At 44.4% G+C, this 22,500-nt stretch overlaps 1 protein-coding gene across 5 annotated transcripts in view; it reads right to left on the bottom strand.

Moving 5' to 3' along the window:
* The window catches only part of disc1 (DISC1 scaffold protein), a 107,519-nt gene that overhangs the window by 494 nt on the left and 84,525 nt on the right, over positions 1-22,500 (bottom strand). For 3 of the 5 annotated variants that reach the window (XM_071409287.1, XM_071409289.1, XM_071409288.1), the window contains exons 12-15: positions 19,147-19,387; positions 8,200-8,244; positions 3,220-3,361; positions 1-40 (exon numbers count right to left, since the gene is read on the bottom strand). The exon at positions 1-40 is cut by the window's left edge and continues 494 nt beyond it. In XM_071409287.1, the coding sequence (XP_071265388.1) occupies positions 1-40; positions 3,220-3,361; positions 8,200-8,244; positions 19,147-19,387 (468 nt within the window). Of the gene's footprint in view, positions 41-3,219; positions 3,362-8,199; positions 8,245-11,084; positions 11,124-19,146; positions 19,388-22,500 lie in introns of those variants that run through there. The other 2 variants (XR_011676056.1, XM_071409290.1) reach the window with 2 other exon arrangements.

Below are 22,500 nucleotides of genomic sequence, written 5' to 3'. Positions count from 1 at the left end.
GTGGCCTTCACCTCCCTCACCTCCTGCTCCAGGGACTGTGGTGTTGTGGTTAAGGAATAGAACATAGCTGATATACTTACACAAAAACACACTCCCTCCCTCCTTCCACCCCTTCCTTCCTTCCATCCTTCCTTCCTTCCTTCCTTCCTTCCTTCCTCTGGTAACTCAAACCCCCCTCTGGTAACTCAAACCCCCCTCTGGTAACTCACCCCCCCCCCCCCCCCCCCCCCTCTGGTAACTCACCCCCACCCCCTCTGGTAACTCAAACCCCCCTCTGGTAACTCTCACACACTCTGGTAACTCACCCCCCCCCCTCTGGTAACTCACACACCCTCTGGTAACTCACACACCCTCTGGTAACTCAAACCCCCCTCTGGTAACTCAAACCCCCCTCTGGTAACTCAAACCCCCCTCTGGTAACTCAAACCCCCCTCTGGTAACTCAAACCCCCCTCTGGTAACTCACCCCCCCCCTCTGGTAACTCACACACCCCCTCTGGTAACTCACACACCCTCTGGTAACTCACACACACTCTGGTAACTCCCCCCCCCTCTGGTAACTCCCCCCCCCTCTGGTAACTCCCCCCCCCTCTGGTAACTCACCCCCCCCCCCCCCCCTGGTAACTCACACACACCCTCTGGTAACTCACACACCCTCTGGTAACTCCCCCCCCCCCCCTCTGGTAACTCACACACCCTCTGGTAACTCACCCCCCCCCCTCTGGTAACTCACACACCCTCTGGTAACTCACACACCCTCTGGTAACTCACCCCCCCCTCTGGTAACTCACACACACTCTGGTAACTCACACACCCTCTGGTAACTCACACACACTCTGGTAACTCCCCCCCCCTCTGGTAACTCACCCCCCCCCCCCCCCCCCCTGGTAACTCACACACACCCTCTGGTAACTCACACACCCTCTGGTAACTCCCCCCCCCCCTCTGGTAACTCACCCCCCCTCTGGTAACTCACACACCCTCTGGTAACTCACCCCCCCCTCTGGTAACTCACCCCCCCTCTGGTAACTCACACACCCTCTGGTAACTCACACACCCTCTGGTAACTCACCCCCCCTCTGGTAACTCCCCCCCCCGCCCCCTCTGGTAACTCCCCCCCCCGCCCCCTCTGGTAACTCCCCCCCCCTCTGGTAACTCACCCCCCCTCTGGTAACTCACACACCCTCTGGTAACTCACACACCCTCTGGTAACTCACACACCCTCTGGTAACTCACCCCCCCCCTCTGGTAACTCACCCCCCCCCCTCTGGTAACTCCCCCCCCCCCTCTGGTAACTCCCCCCCCCCCCCTCTGGTAACTCACCCACCCTCTGGTAACTCACCCCCCCTCTGGTAACTCACACACCCTCTGGTAACTCACACACCCTCTGGTAACTCACACACCCTCTGGTAACTCCCCCCCCCTCTGGTAACTCCCCCCCCCCTCTGGTAACTCCCCCCCCCCTCTGGTAACTCCCCCCCCCTCTGGTAACTCCCCCCCCCCCCCTCTGGTAACTCACACACCCTCTGGTAACTCACCCCCCCTCTGGTAACTCACACACCCTCTGGTAACTCACACACCCTCTGGTAACTCACACACCCTCTGGTAACTCCCCCCCCCCTCTGGTAACTCCCCCCCCCTCTGGTAACTCCCCCCCCCTCTGGTAACTCACACACCCTCTGGTAACTCACACACCCTCTGGTAACTCACACACCCTCTGGTAACTCCACACCCACCCCTCTGGTAACCCCCCCCCCCCTCTGGTAACTCACACACCCTCTGGTAACTCACACACCCTCTGGTAACTCACCCCCCCTCTGGTAACTCACCCCCCCTCTGGTAACTCACCCCCCCTCTGGTAACTCACCCCCCCTCTGGTAACTCACCCCCCCTCTGGTAACTCCCCCCCCCCTCTGGTAACTCCCCCACCCTCTGGTAACTCACACACCCTCTGGTAACTCCCCCCCCCCCCCTCTGGTAACTCCCCCACCCTCTGGTAACTCCCCCACCCTCTGGTAACTCACACACCCTCTGGTAACTCCCCCCCCCCCCCTCTGGTAACTCACCCCCCCTCTGGTAACTCACCCCCCCTCTGGTAACCTCCCCCCCCCCTCTGGTAACTCCCCCCCCCTCTGGTAACTCACACACCCTCTGGTAACTCACACACCCTCTGGTAACTCCCCCCCCCCCTCTGGTAACTCCCCCCCCCCTCTGGTAACTCACACACCCTCTGGTAACTCACACACCCTCTGGTAACTCACCCCCCCTCTGGTAACTCACCCCCCCTCTGGTAACACACCCCCCCTCTGGTAACTCACACACCCTCTGGTAACTCCCCCCCCCCCCTCTGGTAACTCCCCCCCCTCTGGTAACTCACACACCCTCTGGTAACTCACACACCCTCTGGTAACTCACACACCCTCTGGTAACTCACCCCCCCCTCTGGTAACTCACCCCCCCCCTCTGGTAACTCACCCCCCCCCTCTGGTAACTCACCCCCCCCCTCTGGTAACTCACCCCCCCTCTGGTAACTCACACACCCTCTGGTAACTCACCCCCCCTCTGGTAACTCACACACCCTCTGGTAACTCCCCCCCCCCCCCCCTCTGGTAACTCACCCCCCCTCTGGTAACTCCCCCCCCCCCCTCTGGTAACTCACACACCCTCTGGTAACTCACCCCCCCTCTGGTAACTCACACACCCTCTGGTAACTCACACACCCTCTGGTAACTCACACACCCTCTGGTAACTCACCCCCCCCCCCTCTGGTAACTCACCCCCCCCCCCTCTGGTAACTCACCCCCCCCCCTATGGTAACTCACACACCCTCTGGTAACTCACCCCCCCCCCTCTGGTAACTCACACACCCTCTGGTAACTCCCCCCCCCCCTCTGGTAACTCACACACCCTCTGGTAACTCACCCTCCTCCCCCCTCTGGTAACTCACACACCCTCTGGTAACTCACACACCCTCTGGTAACTCCCCCCCCCCCCCCTCTGGTAACTCACACACCCTCTGGTAACTCACACACCCTCTGGTAACCCCACCCCCCCTCTGGTAACTCACCTCCCCTCTGGTAACTCCCCCCCCCCCTCTGGTAACTCACACACCCTCTGGTACCCCCCCCCCCCCCTCTGGTAACTCCCCCCCCCCCTCTGGTAACCCCCCCCCCCCCTCTGGTAACCCACACACCGTACAGTAAGAGGTAAAGGATATGAGTGAGATCCGGGTCTTTGTTCTGTATGGCTGTCTGGAGGTCATCCTCCAGAATCAACAGCCTATCACTGATCTCCTCACACTGGTCTGTCAGCTCTATAGTCAGGTCTGCTGTTAGCTCTGCTGCTTCACTGCCACTGTCCTCCTGAGAAAGAAAGATAGAGAGGGACAGAGAGAGGGACAGAGAGGGAGTAAGGGAAATTTCAATTGGCTATATTAAAACTGTTTAACTTGATCCTGAGTGTCGGTTATTTCCCTGACAGCTGGAATAAAGGACTCATAACCCCAATCTTTAAGAACGGAGACAGTTCTCTGACCTCCTCCCTATAGGCCGTCTCATCGTTGTCAGTGATCAGGCCTACCACTGTTGTGTCATCGGCAAACTTAATGATGGTGTTAAAGTCGTGTTTGGCCACGCAGTCGTGGGTGAACAGGGAATACAGGAGGGGACTAAGTACAAACCCCTGAGGGGCCCCAGTGTTAAGGGTCAGCATGGCAGACGTGTTGTTGCCTACCCTTACCACCTGGGGGCGGCCCGTCCGGAAGTCCAGCATCCAGTTGCAGAGGGAGGGGTTTAGTCCCAGAGTCTTTAGCTTAGTGATGAGCTTTGTGTACACTATGGTGTTGAACACTGAGCTGTAGTCAATGAACAGCATTCTCACATAGGTGTTCCGTTTGTCCAGGTGGGAAAGGGCAGTGTGGAGTGCGATTGAGAATGCGTCATCTGTGGATCTGTTGGGGTGGTATGCGAATTGGAGTGGGTCTAGGGTGTCCGGGAGGATGCTGTTGATGTGAGCCATGACCAGCCTTTCAAAGCACTTCATGGCTAGGCTACCGACTTGAGTGCCATGGGGCGGTAATCATTTAGGCAGGTTACCTTTGCTTCCTTGGATACAGGGGCTATGGTGGTCTGCTTGAAACATGTAGGTATTACGGACTTGGTCAGGGAGAGGTTGAAAATGGTCCGCGCATGCTTTGAGTACACGTCCTGGTAATCCGTCTGGCCCCGCGGCTTTGTGAATGTTGACCTGTTTAAAGATTTTGTTCACATCGGCTACCGAGAGCGTTATCACACAGTCATCCAGAACAGCTGGTGCTCTTGTGCATGCTTCAGTGTTGATTGCCTCGAAGTGAGCATTAACTTCTTATGGCTGCAGTCCAGTTAACGGGATCGATATGACAACAGCCAGTCGAAGTGCAGGGCGCCAAATTCAAAAAACAGAAATCTCATAATTAAAATTCCTCAGACATTCATGTGTCTTATATCATTTTAAAGGTAATCTTGTTGTTAATCCCATCAAAGTGTACGATTTCAAATAGGCTTTTCAGCGAAAGCACTACAAACGATTATGTTAGGTCACCACAAAACCACAATAACCACAGCCATTTTTTCCAGCTAAAGATAGCTTCACAAAAACCAGAATAGAGATTAAATTAATCACTAACCTTCGATTATTTTCATCAGATGACACTCATAGGACTTCATGTTACACAATACATGCATGTTTTGTTTGATTAAGTTCATATTTATATAAAAAAATCTGAGTTTATATTGAGGCGTTAGATTCACTAGTTGCAAAAACATCAAGTGACTTTGCATAGCCACATCGTTTCAACAGAAATACTCAACATAAATATAAATGATAATACAAGTAATACACATAGAATTATAGATATACCTCTCCTTAATGCAACCGCTGTGTCAGATTTCAAAAAAACTTTACGGAAATATAAACCATGCAATAATCTGAGACGGAGCTCAGATGATTAGCCAAATTAGCCACCATGTTGGACTCAACAGAAACCAAAAAATACATGATAAATGTTTCATAAATGTTTCCTTACCTTTGAAGAATTCATCAGAATGCAGTCCTAGGAATCCCAGGTCCACAATAAATGCTTGATTTGTTCGTTCATGTCCGTTATTTATGTCAAATTAGCTACTTTCGAATTGTTTACCAAATACCCTAACCAAAGTCTCAAAGTGCGACCACTATAACGTGACGAAATGTCCAAACGTTCCGTTACAGTCAGTAGAAACATGTCAAACGATGTACTGAATCAATCTTTAGAATGTAGTTAACATACATCTTGAATAACGTTCCAACCGGAGAATTAAATCGACTTCAATTGAGAGATGGAACAGAGCTGCCTCTCACATGAACGCGCGTGTTGAATGCATGGTCACCTCATGGCACCTCATACTAAATTCTGTCTCCTTCGACCCCCCATCAGACTAAATTCTATTGACTGTTGACATCTAGTGGAAGCCGTAGGAAGTGAAAACCCATCCATATCTCTCTGTATTTTGAATAAGAGCTTGGTTGAAAATATGGCACCCCCAGAAAAAATCCAAACAGGAAGTGGAACTTCTCAGGTTTTTGCCTGCCATATGAGTTCTGTTAATCTCACAGACTTAATTCAAACAGTTTTAGAAACTTTAGTGTTTTCTATCCAATACTAATAATAATATGCATATATTAGCAACTGAGACTGAGGAGCTGGCCGTTTACAATGGGCACCTTTCATCCAAGCTACTCAATACTGCCCCTTCAGCCATAAGAAGTTAAAGGCATTTAGCTCATCTGGTAGGCTCGCGTCACTGGGCAGTTCGCGTCTGGGTTTCCCTTTGTAGTCCGTAATAGTTTTCAAGCCCTGCCACATCCGACAAGCATCAGAGCAGGTGTAGTGGGATTCAATCTTAATCCTGTATTGATGCTTTGCTTGTTTGATGGTTTGTCTGAGGGCAAAGCGGGATTTGTTATAGGCGTCCGGATTAGTGTCCTGCTCCTTGAAAGCGGCAGCTTTAGCCTTTAGCTCGATGCGGATGTTGCCTGTAATACATGGCTTCTGGTTGGAATATGTATGTACAGTCACTGTGGGGATGATGTCATCGATGCACTTATTGATGAAGCCGATGACTGAGGTGGTGTATTCCTCAATGCCATTGGATGAATCCCAGAACATATTTCAGTCTGTGCTAGCAAAACAGTCCTGTAGTGAAGCATCCGCGTCATCTGACCACTTCTGTTTGAGCGACTCACTGGTACTTTCTGCTTAAGTTTTTGCTTGTAAGCAGGAATCAGGAGAATAGAATTCTGGTCAGATTTGCCAAATGGAGGGTGGGGGAGAGCTTTGGTAAAATTTTGTAAAACTGTTTTAAGTTTTCCTGCATTAAAGTCCCCGGCCACTAGGAGTGCTGTTTCTGGGTGAGCATTTTCTTGTTTGAGCTCGTTGAGTGCGGTCTTAGTGCCAGCTTCGTTTTGTGGTGGTAAATGGACGACTACGAATAATATAGATGAGAACTCTCTTGGTAGGTCCCGTGTGGCTCAGTTGGTAGAGCATGGCGCTTGCAACGCCAGGGTTGTGGGTTCATTCCCCACGGGGGGACCAGGATGAATATGTATGAACTTTCCAATTTGTAAGTCGCTCTGGATAAGAGCGTCTGCTAAATGACTTAAATGTAATGTAAATGTAGATAGTGCAATCTAAATCTTATTATAAGGTTCTCTACCTCAGGTGAGCAATACCTCGAGACTTGTTTAATATTAGACATCGAGCACCAGCTGTTATTGACAAAAAGACCCCCCCCCCCTCGTCTTACCAGAGGTAGCGTCTCTGTCCTGCCGGTTCATGTAAAATCCCACCAGCTCTATATTGTCCATTTCTTCGTTCAGCCATGTCTCGGTGAAACATAAGATGTAACAGTTTTTAATGTCCCGTTGGTAGGATAATTTTAATCATAGGTCATCCATTTTATTGTCCAATGATTGCACGTTAGCGAGAAGAATGGAAGGCAGTGGGAGTTTACTCTCTCGGAGGATGCCTGATCTGCGGCCCCTTTTTCCGGCATCTTTTCTTCACGCAAAAGGCGTGGATCTGGGCCTGTTCCAGTGAAAGCAGGATATCCTTCCCGCCGGACTTGCCGGACTCGTTATCGTAAAAAAAGTTTATTCCAGTCCACATGTGAGTAATCGCTTTTCTGATGTCCAGAAGTTATTTTCGGGTCAAAAGAGACGGTAGCAGCAACATTATGTACACAATAGGTAAAAAATTTAGTTACACATAATGCAAAAAAAAATAAAAAATAGCACAATTGGTTGGGAGAATATAAAAATGTCAGCCATGTTCTTCAGTGCCATCTTTAGGTAATGTTTACACTGAGGTCAGATCAGGGTTCAAACCACCTCAATGCCACAATAAAACAAGCCTGCTGGTCTGATGCATTAGCTTTAAAATAATATTTATCAATAGCTTTAGAATAACATTTATCAATAGCTTGAAAATAATATTTATCATTAGCTTTAGAATAATATTTATCAATAGCTTGAAAATAATATTTATCATTAGCTTTAGAATAATATTTATCAATAGCTTGAAAATAATATTTACCAATAGCTTTAGAATAATATTTATCAATAGCTTCAAAATAATATTTATCAATAGCTTTAAAATAATATTTATCATTAGCTTTAGAATAATATTTATCAATAGCTTGAAAATAATATTTATCATTAGCTTTAAAATAATATGTATCATTAGCTTTAAAATAATATGTATCATTAGCTTTAGAATAATATTTATCAATAGCTTTAGAATAATATTTATCATTAGCTTTAAAAAAATATTTATCATTAGCTTTAGAATGATCTTTATCATTAGCTTTAGAATAATATTTATCAATAGCTTTAGAATAATATTTATCAATAGCTTTAAAATAATATTTATCATTAACTTTAGAATGATCTTTATCATTAGCTTTAGAATAATATTTATCAATAGCTTTAAAATAATATTTATCATTAACTTTAGAATGATCTTTATCATTAGCTTTAGAATAATATTTATCAATAGCTTTAGAATAATATTTATCAATAGCTTTAAAATAATATTTATCATTAACTTTAGAATGATCTTTATCATTAGCTTTAGAATAAAGCTTCAGCATACAGTAGAGTAGAGAGAAGGAGGATTCGTGCCTACCTCTGGGTGAACATCCTCCATGCAGAATAAAAACTCTTCCAATTTCTGCAACAAAAGATAAACATTTTGTTGAAGCAACTATCATAACAACCTCATGAATTATTGAAAACATAATGATGCTTTGTATGTATGTGTGTGTGTGTGTGTGTGTGTGTGTGTGTGTGTGTGTGTGTGTGTGTGTGTGTGTGTGTGTGTGTGTGTGTGTGTGTGTGTGTGTGTGTGTATGTGTGTGTGTGTGTGTGTGTTCTTGCATCATCATCATAATGAGGGGAAGCCAATTATTCATCTCCAAAATTACCTGATACACACACACACACACACACACACACACACACACACACATTAAAATAAAACATTAATGACCTTCCCTGCGTTGCTTTGTTCAGTCTGTCTACAGTACTGTAGTTGTGGTACTGTTTGTTCAGTCTGTCTACAGTACTGTGGTTGTGTAGGTTCAGTCTGTCTACAGTACTGTAGTTGTGGTACTGTTTGTTCAGTCTGTCTACAGTACTGTAGTTGTGTAGGTTCAGTCTGTCTACAGTACTGTAGTTGTGTAGGTTCAGTCTGTCTACAGTACTGTGGTTGTGTATGTTCAGTCTGTCTACAGTACTGTGGTTGTGTATGTTCAGTCTGTCTACAGTACTGTGGTTGTGTATGTTCAGTCTGTCTACAGTACTGTGGCTGTGGTTATACGTACATGTATAGACAGACTACCTGTACCTACATGTATAGACAGACTACCACTATCTACATGTATAGACAGACTACCTCTATATACATGAATAGACAGACTACCTCTACATACATGAAGACAGACTACCTCTACATACATGTAGAGACAGACTACCACTATCTACATGTAGAGACAGACTATGTCTATGTACATGTAGAGACAGACTATGTCTATGTACATGTAGAGACAGACTACCTCTACGTACATGTAGAGACAGACTACCTCTACCTACATGTATAGACAGACTACCTCTACATACATGTATAGACAGACTACCTCTACATACATGTAGAGACAGACTACCTCTACCTACATGTAGAGACAGACTACCTCTACCTACATGTAGAGACAGACTACCTCTACCTACATGTATAGACAGACTACCTCTACCTACATGTATAGACAGACTACCTCTACCTACATGTATAGACAGACTACCTCTACATACATGAATAGACAGACTACCTCTACATACATGTATAGACAGACTACCTCTACCTACATGTATAGACAGACTACCTCTACCTACATGTATAGACAGACTACCTCTACCTACATGTATAGACAGACTACCTCTACCTACATGTATAGACAGACTACCTCTACATACATGTATAGACAGACTACCTCTACCTACATGTATAGACAGACTACCTCTACCTACATGTATAGACAGACTACCTCTACCTACATGTATAGACAGACTACCTCTACCTACATGTATAGACAGACTACCTCACACATACATGTATAGACAGACTACCTCTACATACATGTATAGACAGACTACCTCTACATACATGTATAGACAGACTACCTCTACATACATGTATAGACAGACTACCTCTACCTACATGTATAGACAGACTACCTCTACCTACATGTATAGACAGACTACCTCTACATACATGTATAGACAGACTACCTCTACATACATGTATAGACAGACTACCTCTACATACATGTATAGACAGACTACCTCTACCTACATGTATAGACAGACTACCTCTACATACATGTATAGACAGACTACCTCTACATACATGTATAGACAGACTACCTCTACATACATGTATAGACAGACTATCTCTACATACATGTATAGACAGACTACCTCCATGTATAGACAGACTACCTCTACATACATGTATAGACAGACTACCTCCATGTATAGACAGACTACCTCTACCTACATGTATAGACAGACTACCTCTACCTACATGTATAGACAGACTACCTCTACCTACATGTATAGACAGACTACCTCTACCTACATGTATAGACAGACTACCTCTACATACATGTATAGACAGACTACCACTACATACATGTATAGACAGACTACCTCCATGTATAGACAGACTACCTCTACATACATGTATAGACAGACTACCTCCATGTATAGACAGACTACCTCTACCTACATGTATAGACAGACTACCTCTACCTACATGTATAGACAGACTACCTCACACATACATGTATAGACAGACTACCTCACACATACATGTATAGACAGACTACCTCTACATACATGTATAGACAGACTACCTCTACATACATGTATAGACAGACTACCTCTACATACATGTATAGACAGACTACCTCTACCTACATGTATAGACAGACTACCTCTACCTACATGTATAGACAGACTACCTCTACATACATGTATAGACAGACTACCTCTACATACATGTATAGACAGACTACCTCTACCTACATGTATAGACAGACTACCTCTACATACATGTATAGACAGACTACCTCTACATACATGTATAGACAGACTACCTCTACCTACATGTATAGACAGACTACCTCTACCTACATGTATAGACAGACTACCTCTACCTACATGTATAGACAGACTACCTCTACATACATGTATAGACAGACTACCTCTACCTACATGTATAGACAGACTACCTCTACCTACATGTATAGACAGACTACCACTACATACATGTATAGACAGACTACCTCCATGTATAGACAGACTACCTCTACATACATGTATAGACAGACTACCTCCATGTATAGACAGACTACCTCTACCTACATGTATAGACAGACTGGTTGGGAGAAGAGAAAGGTGGAATACACGGCAGAGAGACAGGAGAGAGGGGAAAGATGGATGTCCTTGTCTCACCTTCATTGTCCCGAAGAGAGGTTAGGAGGACAGGCCAGGCTGCATAAAAACAAAGGACAAACAGCAAAGAGAGAGTGAGACAGAGAGAGACAGAGAGACAGAGAGACAGAAAGAAAGAGAAAGACAGACTACATCCATGTACATGTATAGACTACCTAAACCTAAATTTATAGACAGACTACCTCTACATACATGTATAGACAGATTACCTCTACATACATGTACAGACAGACTACCTCTATATACATGTACAGACAGACTACCTCTACATACATGTACAGACATACTACCTCTACATACATGTACAGACAGACTACCTCTTTGTCTCTGTCTGGACATATACAGGATACTACCCTCCACAACATAACCTTCACTATGTCACCAGGACATATACAGGATACTACCCTCTACAACATAACCTTCACTATGTCACCAGGACATATACAGGATACTACCCTCCATAACGTAACCTTCACTATGTCACCAGGACATATACAGGATACTACACTCCACAACATAACCTTCACTATGTCACCAGGACATATACAGGATACTACCCTCCACAACACTATGTCACCAGGACATATACAGGATACTACCCTCCACTACATAACCTCCACTATGTCACCAGGACATATACAGGATACTACCCTCCACTATGTCACCAGGACATATACAGGATACTACCCTCCACAACATAACCTTCACTATGTCACCAGGACATATACAGGATACTACCCTCCACAACGTAACCTCCACTATGTCACCAGGACATATACAGGATACTACCCTCCACAACATAACCTCCACTATGTCACCAGGACATATACAGGATACTACCCTCCACTATGTCACCAGGACATATACAGGATACTACCCTCCACAACATAACCTCCACTATGTCACCAGGACATATGCAGGATACTACCATTCACAACATAACCTTCACTATGTCACCAGGACATATACAGGATACTACCCTCCACAACACTATGTCACCAGGACATATACAGGATACTACCATTCACAACATAACCTTCACTATGTCACCAGGTCATATACAGGATACTACCCTTCACTATGTCACCAGGACATATACAGGATACTACCCTTCACTGTGTCACCAGGTCATATACAGGATACTACCCTCCACTATGTCACCAGGACATATACAGGATACTACCCTCCACAACATAACCTCCACTATGTCACCAGGACATATACAGGATACTACCATTCACAACATAACCTTCACTATGTCACCAGGACATATACAGGATACTACCCTTCACTATGTCACCAGGTCATATACAGGATACTACCCTCCACAACATAACCTTCACTATGTCACCAGGACATATACAGGATACTACCATTCACAACATAACCTTCACTATGTCACCAGGTCATATACAGGGTACTACCCTTCACTATGTCACCAGGACATATACAGGATACTACCCTTCACTATGTCACCAGGTCATATACAGGATACTACCATTCACAACATAACCTTCACTATGTCACCAGGACATATACAGGATACTACCATTCACTATGTCACCAGGACATATACAGGATACTACCCTCCACTATGTCACCAGGACACATACAGGATACTACCCTTCACTATGTCACCAGGACATATACAGGATACTACCCTCCACTATGTCACCAGGACACATACAGGATACTACCCTTCACTATGTCACCAGGACATATACAGGATACTACCCTCCACTATGTCACCAGGACATATACAGGATACTACCCTCCACTATGTCACCAGGACATATACAGGATACTACCCTCCACTATGTCACCAGGTCATATACAGGATACGACCCTCCACAACACTATGTCACCAGGACATATACAGGATACTACCCTCTACAACATAACATTCACTATGTCACCAGGTCATAGACAGGATACGACCCTCCACAACAACCTTCACTATGTCACCAAGTCATATACAGGATACGACCCTCCACAACACTATGTCACCAGGACATATACAGGATACTACCCTCTACAACATAACATTCACTATGTCACCAGGTCATATACAGGATACGACCCTCCACAACACTATGTCACCAGGACATATACAGGATACTACCCTCCACAACATAACCTTCACTATGTCACCAGGTCATATACAGGATACTACCCTCCACTACAACCTTCACTATGTCACAAGGTCATATACAGGATACGACCCTCCACAACACTGTCACCAGGACATATACAGGATACTACCCTCCACAACATAACCTTCACTATGTCACCAGGTCATATACAGGATACTACCCTCCACAACATAACCTTCACTATGTCACCAGGTCATATACAGGATACTACCCTCTACAACATAACCTTCACTATGTCACCAGGACATATACAGGATACTACCCTCCATAACGTAACCTTCACTATGTCACCAGGACATATACAGGATACTACACTCTACAACACTATGTCACCAGGACATATACAGGATACTACCCTCCACAACATAACCTTCACTATGTCACCAGGACATATACAGGATGCTACCCTCCACAACATAACCTTCACTATGTCACCAGGACATATACAGGATACTACCCTCCACAATATTACCTTCACTATGTCACCAGGACATATACAGGATACTACCCTCCACAACATAACCTTCACTATGTCACCAGGACATATACAGGATACTACCCTCCACAACACTATGTCACCAGGACATATACAGGATACTACCCTCCACTACATAACCTCCACTATGTCACCAGGACATATACAGGATACTACCCTCCACTATGTCACCAGGACATATACAGGATACTACCCTCCACAACATAACCTTCACTATGTCACCAGGACATATACAGGATACTACCCTCCACAACGTAACCTCCACTATGTCACCAGGACATATACAGGATACTACCCTCCACAACATAACCTCCACTATGTCACCAGGACATATACAGGATACTACCCTCCACTATGTCACCAGGACATATACAGGATACTACCCTCCACAACATAACCTCCACTATGTCACCAGGACATATGCAGGATACTACCATTCACAACATAACCTTCACTATGTCACCAGGACATATACAGGATACTACCCTCCACAACACTATGTCACCAGGACATATACAGGATACTACCATTCACAACATAACCTTCACTATGTCACCAGGTCATATACAGGATACTACCCTTCACTATGTCACCAGGACATATACAGGATACTACCCTTCACTGTGTCACCAGGTCATATACAGGATACTACCCTCCACTATGTCACCAGGAAATATACAGGATACTACCCTCCACAACATAACCTCCACTATGTCACCAGGACATATACAGGATACTACCATTCACAACATAACCTTCACTATGTCACCAGGACATATACAGGATACTACCCTTCACTATGTCACCAGGTCATATACAGGATACTACCCTCCACAACATAACCTTCACTATGTCACCAGGACATATACAGGATACTACCATTCACAACATAACCTTCACTATGTCACCAGGTCATATACAGGGTACTACCCTTCACTATGTCACCAGGACATATACAGGATACTACCCTTCACTATGTCACCAGGTCATATACAGGATACTACCATTCACAACATAACCTTCACTATGTCACCAGGACATATACAGGATACTACCATTCACTATGTCACCAGGACATATACAGGATACTACCCTCCACTATGTCACCAGGACACATACAGGATACTACCCTTCACTATGTCACCAGGACATATACAGGATACTACCCTCCACTATGTCACCAGGACACATACAGGATACTACCCTTCACTATGTCACCAGGACATATACAGGATACTACCCTCCACTATGTCACCAGGACATATACAGGATACTACCCTCCACTATGTCACCAGGACATATACAGGATACTACCCTCCACTATGTCACCAGGTCATATACAGGATACGACCCTCCACAACACTATGTCACCAGGACATATACAGGATACTACCCTCTACAACATAACATTCACTATGTCACCAGGTCATAGACAGGATACGACCCTCCACAACAACCTTCACTATGTCACCAAGTCATATACAGGATACGACCCTCCACAACACTATGTCACCAGGACATATACAGGATACTACCCTCTACAACATAACATTCACTATGTCACCAGGTCATATACAGGATACGACCCTCCACAACACTATGTCACCAGGACATATACAGGATACTACCCTCCACAACATAACCTTCACTATGTCACCAGGTCATATACAGGATACTACCCTCCACTACAACCTTCACTATGTCACAAGGTCATATACAGGATACGACCCTCCACAACACTGTCACCAGGACATATACAGGATACTACCCTCCACAACATAACCTTCACTATGTCACCAGGTCATATACAGGATACTACCCTCCACAACATAACCTTCACTATGTCACCAGGTCATATACAGGATACGACCCTCCACAACATAACCTTCACTATGTCACCAGGACATATACAGGATACGACCCTCCACAACACTATGTCACCAGGACATATACAGGATACGACCCTCCACAACACTATGTCACCAGGACATATACAGGATACGACCCTCCACAACACTATGTCACCAGGACATATACAGGATACGACCCTCCACAACACTATGTCACCAGGACATATACAGGATACTACCCTCCACTACAACATTCACTATGTCACCAGGTCATAGACAGGATACTACCCTCCACAACACTATGTCACCAGGACATAGACAGGATACTACCCTCCACTACAACCTTCACTCCAAATCTACAACCTGATTTTGGACAAAGATTCTTATTTCCAAGCTATAAATACAAACAAATAACAGAAAGCTGAAAACACCATCCAACCTGGCACTGAGTGAGTCATGTTTAGTCTGAAACCATTTAAAAAAAATTAAAATACATTATATTATATTATATATTATATATTTTTTACTTTATATATAAATCAAATCAAACGTTATTTGTCACATGCGCCGTAGACCTTACCATCTTACCAAATGCTGACTTACAGGCCCTTAACCAACAATGCAGTTCAAGAAAGATGGTATATTTATTTAAAATATTTTAAATCTTTACCAAATAAACTAAAGTAAAAAATTATAAAAAGTAACACAATAACATAACAATAACGAGGCTTTATAAGGAGTCAGTGTGCAGGGTACAGGTTAGTTGAGGTAATTAGTACATGTAGGTAGGGGTGAAGTGACTATGCATAGATAATAAACAACGAGTAGCAGCAGTGTACAAACAAATGGGGGGGGGGGGGTGTCAATGTAAATAGTCTGGTGGCCATTTGATTAATTGTTCAGGAGTCTTATGGCTTGAGGGTAGAACCTGTTAAGAGGGTGGGGGGGTGTTAACGGTGGGTGGAATCTCCGGATAATAGACAACGAGGACTTTGAGTCAGCCAATGGGAACCTATACAAATCTGGAACAGTAATGGTACAATTCCCCAAACAGTTTCAGCTGGACTTTCACATTATCAGAGAGATAGCTCAGCAGGAAAGATAACCCCACCCCGAGTGTGTCAGACCAGACGTCTTCATTACACAACCCCGCAGATGAGTTAGGGGTTGGGGGTGAGTTAGGGGCTCTTTGAGGTCAGGTTTTCACAGGCCACAAGTTTCCTGCATAATTACAGGCTATATGAAAGTTGGAATATATGTAACTACTGTTGAACGCTAACAAGAATTACTACACTTGACTGAATTAAAACACTGTTTTGGCCACAGTGGAAAATATATACCCACATCAGCATTAGACTATTTCAATTCAAAGGCATGAAATGCTTCTAAATCACTGACAGTAAACATCAGATTGTGTTTTTCTAGTGTGCATGAACATGTCCTAAATAAGACGTAGAGGCTGTGTCCTAAATAAGACGTAGAGGCTGTGTCCTAAATAAGACGTAGAGGCTGTGTCCTAAATAAGACGTAGAGGCTGTGTCCTAATAAGACGTAGAGGATGTGTCCTAAATAAGACGTAGAGGATGTGTCCTAAATAAGACGTAGAGGCTGTGTCCTAATTAAGACGTAGAGGATGTGTACTAAATAAGACGTAGAGGCTGTGTCCTAAATAAGACGTAGAGGCTGTGTCCTAAATAAGACGTAGAGGTTGTGTCCTAAATAAGACGTAGAGGTTGTGTCCTAAATAAGACGTAGAGGCTGTGGCCTAAATAAGACGTAGAGGCTGTGTCCTAAATAAGACGTAGAGGCTGTGGCCTAAATAAGACGTAGAGGCTGTGGCCTAATAAGACGTAGAGGCTGTGTCCTAATAAGACGTAGAGGCTGTGTCCTAAATAAGACGTAGAGACTGTGTCCTAAATAAGACGTAGAGACTGTGTCCTAAATAAGACGTAGAGGCTGTGTCCTAAATAAGACGTAGAGGCTGTGTCCTAAATAAGACGTAGAGGCTGTGGCCTAAATAAGACGTAGAGGCTGTGGCCTAAATAAGACGTAGAGGCTGTGGCCTAAATAAGACGTAGAGGCTGTGGCCTAATAAGACGTAGAAGCTGTGTCCTAAATAAGACGTAGAGGCTGTGTCCTAAATAAGACGTAGAGGCTGTGTCCTAAATAAGACGTAGAGGCTGTGTCCTAAATAAGACGTAGAGGCTGTGGCCTAAATAAGACGTAGAGGCTGTGGCCTAAATAAGACGTAGAGGCTGTGTCCTAAATAAGACGTAGAGGCTGTGTCCTAAATAAGACGTAGAGGCTGTGGCCTAAATAAGACGTAGAGGCTGTGGCCTAAATAAGACGTAGAGGCTGTGTCCTAAATAAGACGTAGAGGCTGTGTCCTAAATAAGACGTAGAGGCTGTGTCCTAAATAAGACGTAGAGGCTGTGTCCTAAATAAGACGTAGAGGCTGTGTCCTAAATAAGACGTAGAGGCTGTGTCCTAAATAAGACGTAGAGGCTGTGTCCTAAATAAGACGTAGAGGCTGTGTCCTAAATAAGACGTAGAGGCTGTGTCCTAAATAAGACGTAGAGGCTGTGTCCTAAATAAGACGTAGAGGCTGTGTCCTAAATAAGACGTAGAGGCTGTGGCCTAAATAAGACATAGAGGCTGTGGCCTAAATAAGACGTAGAGGCTGTGTCCTAATAAGACGTAGAGGCTGTGTCCTAAATAAGACGTAGAGGCTGTGGCCTAAATAAGACGTAGAGGCTGTGTCCTAATAAGACGTAGAGGGTGTGTCCTAAATAAGACATGGACGCTGTGTCTTAAATAAGACACGGAGGCTGTGTCCTAAATAAGACGTAGAGGCTGTGGCCTAAATGTTTCCCAGCGCACATAGGACTCTGGTCTAAAGTAGTGCACTATATAGGGAATAGGGTTCCATAAGGTTCTGGTCTAAAGTAGTGCACTATATTGGGAATAGGGTTCCATAAGGTTCTGGTCTAAAGTAGTGCACTATATAGGGAATAGGGTTCCATAAGGTTCTGGTCTAAAGTAGTGCACTATATAGGGAATAGGGTTCCATAAGGTTCTGGTCTAAAGTAGTGCACTATATAGGGAATAGAGTGCCATTTGGGATGAAAGCAGTGTGTTTCTCCTGGCCCATAGACTTCTGTCAGGGTAGGGAACCATATATTTAATACATATTTTCTTAAGAGCTTGTAAGTAAGCATTTCACGGTAAGGTCTACACCTGTTGTGTTCAGCGCATGTGAGAAATTACATTTGATTTGAACTGTAAGGTAAAAAAATACCAAATGTGTCCTTATTTAGCATAACAAACCACAATGTGTTCCAAATGGCACCCTATTCCCCATAGGGCTCTGGCAGAAGTAGTGCACTACAAATGGCACCCTATTCCCCATAGGGCCCTGGGCAGAAGTAGTGCACTACAAATGGCATCCTATTCCCCATAGGGCCCTGGGCAGAAGTAGTGCACTACAAATGGCACCCTATTCCCCATAGGGCCCTGGGCAGAAGTAGTGCACTACAAATGGAACATGTTGCTGTGTTAGTTACCTTGGTGAACTCTGAGTTCTGTAGGTTGGCCTCGGGGCACCAGCGCCCCCCCAGAGCCGTCAACATGGCACATTCCTGCAGATCTGCTTCTTGTTTAGTGGCTGGTTGGGGGCTGGGTAGTACCACTGTGGCAGGGTCCGGACCACTACAGAAGGGGGTACGCAGCTGGATGCCTCGGAGGAGGAGGTGACAGGCTTCTAGATCAGCCTCCCAGATACGCTGCAGAGGGGGACAGCCACAACTACAGAGAGAGACAAGCCATCATCATATACACAAGACATCATCTCTCTGTCTCTCCCTCTCTCTATTTCTCTCTCTCTTTGTGTGTCTCTCTCTCCCTATCTCTGTCTCTGTCTCTGTCTCTCTCGCTCTCTGTCAATCCAATTTGAATTTAAGGGGTTTTATTGGCAAGTGAATTAAATAATAAACAAAAGTGAAATAAACAATCAAAATTAACAGTAAACATTACACTCACAAAGTTCCAAAAGAATAAAGACATTTCAAATGTCATATTATGTCTTTATACAGTCCTATAAGGATGTGCAAATAGTTAAAGTACAAAAGGGAAAATAAATAAACATAAATATGGGTTGTATTTACAATGGTGTTTGTTCTTCACTTGTTGACCTTTTCTCGTCGCAACAGGTCACAAATCCTGCTGCTGTGATGGAACACTGTGCTATTTCACCCAGTAGACACTACCGTTCAAAAGTTTGGGGTGACTTAGAAATTTCCACCAAAACACCAGTCTCAACGTCAACAGTGAAGAGGCGACTCCGGGATGCTGGCCTTCTAGGCAGAGTTGCAAAGAAAAAGCCATATCTCAGACTGGCCAATAAAAAGAAAAGATTAAGATGGGCAAAATAACACAGACACTGGACAGAGGAACTCTGCCTAGAAGGCCCGCATCCCGGAGTCGCCTCTTCACTGTTGACGTTGAGACTGGTGTTTTGCGGATACTATTTAATGAAGCTGCCAGTTTCCAGCTACAAACTAGACACTCTGAACAAGAGGACAAGTACATTAGTTGTTCACAGGGGCCTCCCACTCCTCTTTCTATTCTGGTTAGGGCCAGTTTGCGCTGTTCTGTGAAGGGAGTAATACACAGCGTTGTACGAGATCTTCAGTTTCTTGGCAATTTCTCGCATGGAATAGCCTTAATTTCTCAGAACAACAATAGACTGACGAGTTTCAGAAGAAAGGTCTTTGTTTCTGGCCATTTTGAGCCTGTAATCGAACCCACAAATGCTGATGCTGCAGATACTCAAGTAGTCTAAAGGCCGGTTTTATTGCTTATTTAAATGAGAACAACAGTTTTCAACTGTCTAACATAATTGCAAAAGGGTTTTCTAATGATCAATTAGCCTTTTAAAATGATAAACTTGGATTAGCTAATACAACGTGCCATTGGAACACAGGAGTGGTGGTTGCTGATAATGGGCCTCTGTACGCCTATGTAGATATTCCATAAAAAATCTGCCATTTCCAGCTACATTAGTCATTTACAACATTAACAATGATTGAATATGTCCGTAAACACACCAGCCAGCTGGTCTGCGCATGCTCTGAGGACGCGGCTGGGATGCCGTCTGGGCCGGCAGCCTTGCGAGGGTTAACACGTTTAAATGTTTTACTCACGTTGGCTGCAGTGAAGGAGAGCCCGCAGGTTTTGGTAGCGGGCCGTGTCAACAATTGTTGGGAAAATGACTTGTGTCATGCACAAAGTAGATGTCCTAACTGACTCGCCAAAACTATAGTTTGTTAACAAGAAATTTGTGGAATGGTTGAAAAACCAGTTTTAATGACTCCAACCGACGTGTATGTAAACTTCCAACTTCAACTGTAGATCTTCTGCACAGATTCTGTGTTTGCTGATGATCTGGTGCTTCTGTCCCCAACCAAGGAGGGCCTACAGCAGCACCTAGATATTCTGCACAGATTCTGCCAGACCTGGGCCCTGACAGTAAATCTCAGTAAGACAGAAATAATGGAGTTCCAAAAAAGGTCCAGTTGCCAGAACCACAAATACAAATTCCATCTGGACACCATTTCCCTAGAGCGCACAAAAACTATACATACCTCGGCCTAAACACCAGCGCCACAGGTAACTTCCACAAAGCTGTGAACGATCTGAGAGACAAAGCAAGAAGAGCCTTCTATGCCATCAAAAGGAACATAGAATTTGACATACCAATTAGGATCTGGCTAAAAATACTTGAATCAGTTATAGAACACATTGTCCCTTTATGGTTGTGAGGTCTGGGGTCCGCTCACCAACCAAGATTTCACAAAATGGGACAAACACCAAATTGAGACTCTGCATTCAGAATTCTGCAAAAATATCCTCCGTGTACAACGTAAAACACCAAATGATGCATGCAGAGCAGAATTAGTCTGATACCCGCTAATGATCAAAATCCAGAAAAGAGACGTTAAATTCTACAACCACCTAAAAGGAAGCGATTCCCAAACCTTCCATAACAAAGCCATCACCTACAGAGTGATGAACCTGGAGAAGAGTCCCCTAACCAAGCTGGTTCTGGGGCTCTGTTCACAAACAGACCCCACAGAGCCCCAGGACAGCAACACAATTAGACCCAACCAAATCATGAGAAAACAAAAAGATGATTACTTGACATATTGGAAAGAATTAACAAAAAAACTGAGCAAACAGAATGTTACTTGACCCTAAACAGAGAGTACACAGTGGCAGAATACCTGACCACTGTGACTGACCCAAACTTAAGGAAAGCTTTGACTATTTACAGACTCAGTGAGCATAGCCTTGCTATTGAGAAAGGCCACCGTAGGCAGACATGGCTCTCAAGAGAAGACAGGCTATGTGCACACTGCCCACAAAATGAGGTGGAAACTGAGCTGCACTTCCTAACCTCCTGCCAAATGTATGACCATATTAGAGACACATATTTCCCTCAGATTGATAAACTCCCATATCTACTGGGTGAAATTCCACAGTGTGCCATCACAGCAGCAAAATGTGTGACCTGTTGCCACAAGAAAAGGGCAACCAGTGAAGAACAAACACCATTGTAAATACAACCCATATTTATTTTTATTTTCCCTTTTGTACTTTAACTATTTGAACATCGTTACAACACTGTATATATACATAATATGACGTGTAATGTTTACTGTTAATTTTTTTTATTCACTTTTGTATATTATCTACCTCACTTGCTTTGGCAATGCTAACATATGTTTCCCATGCCAATAAAGCCCCTTGAATTGAATTGAGAGAGACAGAGAAAGAGACGGAGAGAGAGACGGAGATAGAGAGAGAGACACACCCCACAGAGCCCCAGGACAACAGCACAATTAGACCCAACCAAATCA

The sequence above is a fragment of the Salvelinus alpinus genome, chromosome 7, assembly GCF_045679555.1.
Source record: "Salvelinus alpinus chromosome 7, SLU_Salpinus.1, whole genome shotgun sequence".
NCBI lineage: Eukaryota > Metazoa > Chordata > Actinopteri > Salmoniformes > Salmonidae > Salvelinus > Salvelinus alpinus.
The sequence above is the reverse complement of the archived record's forward strand: the minus strand, read 5'-3'. Positions and strand labels throughout refer to the sequence as shown.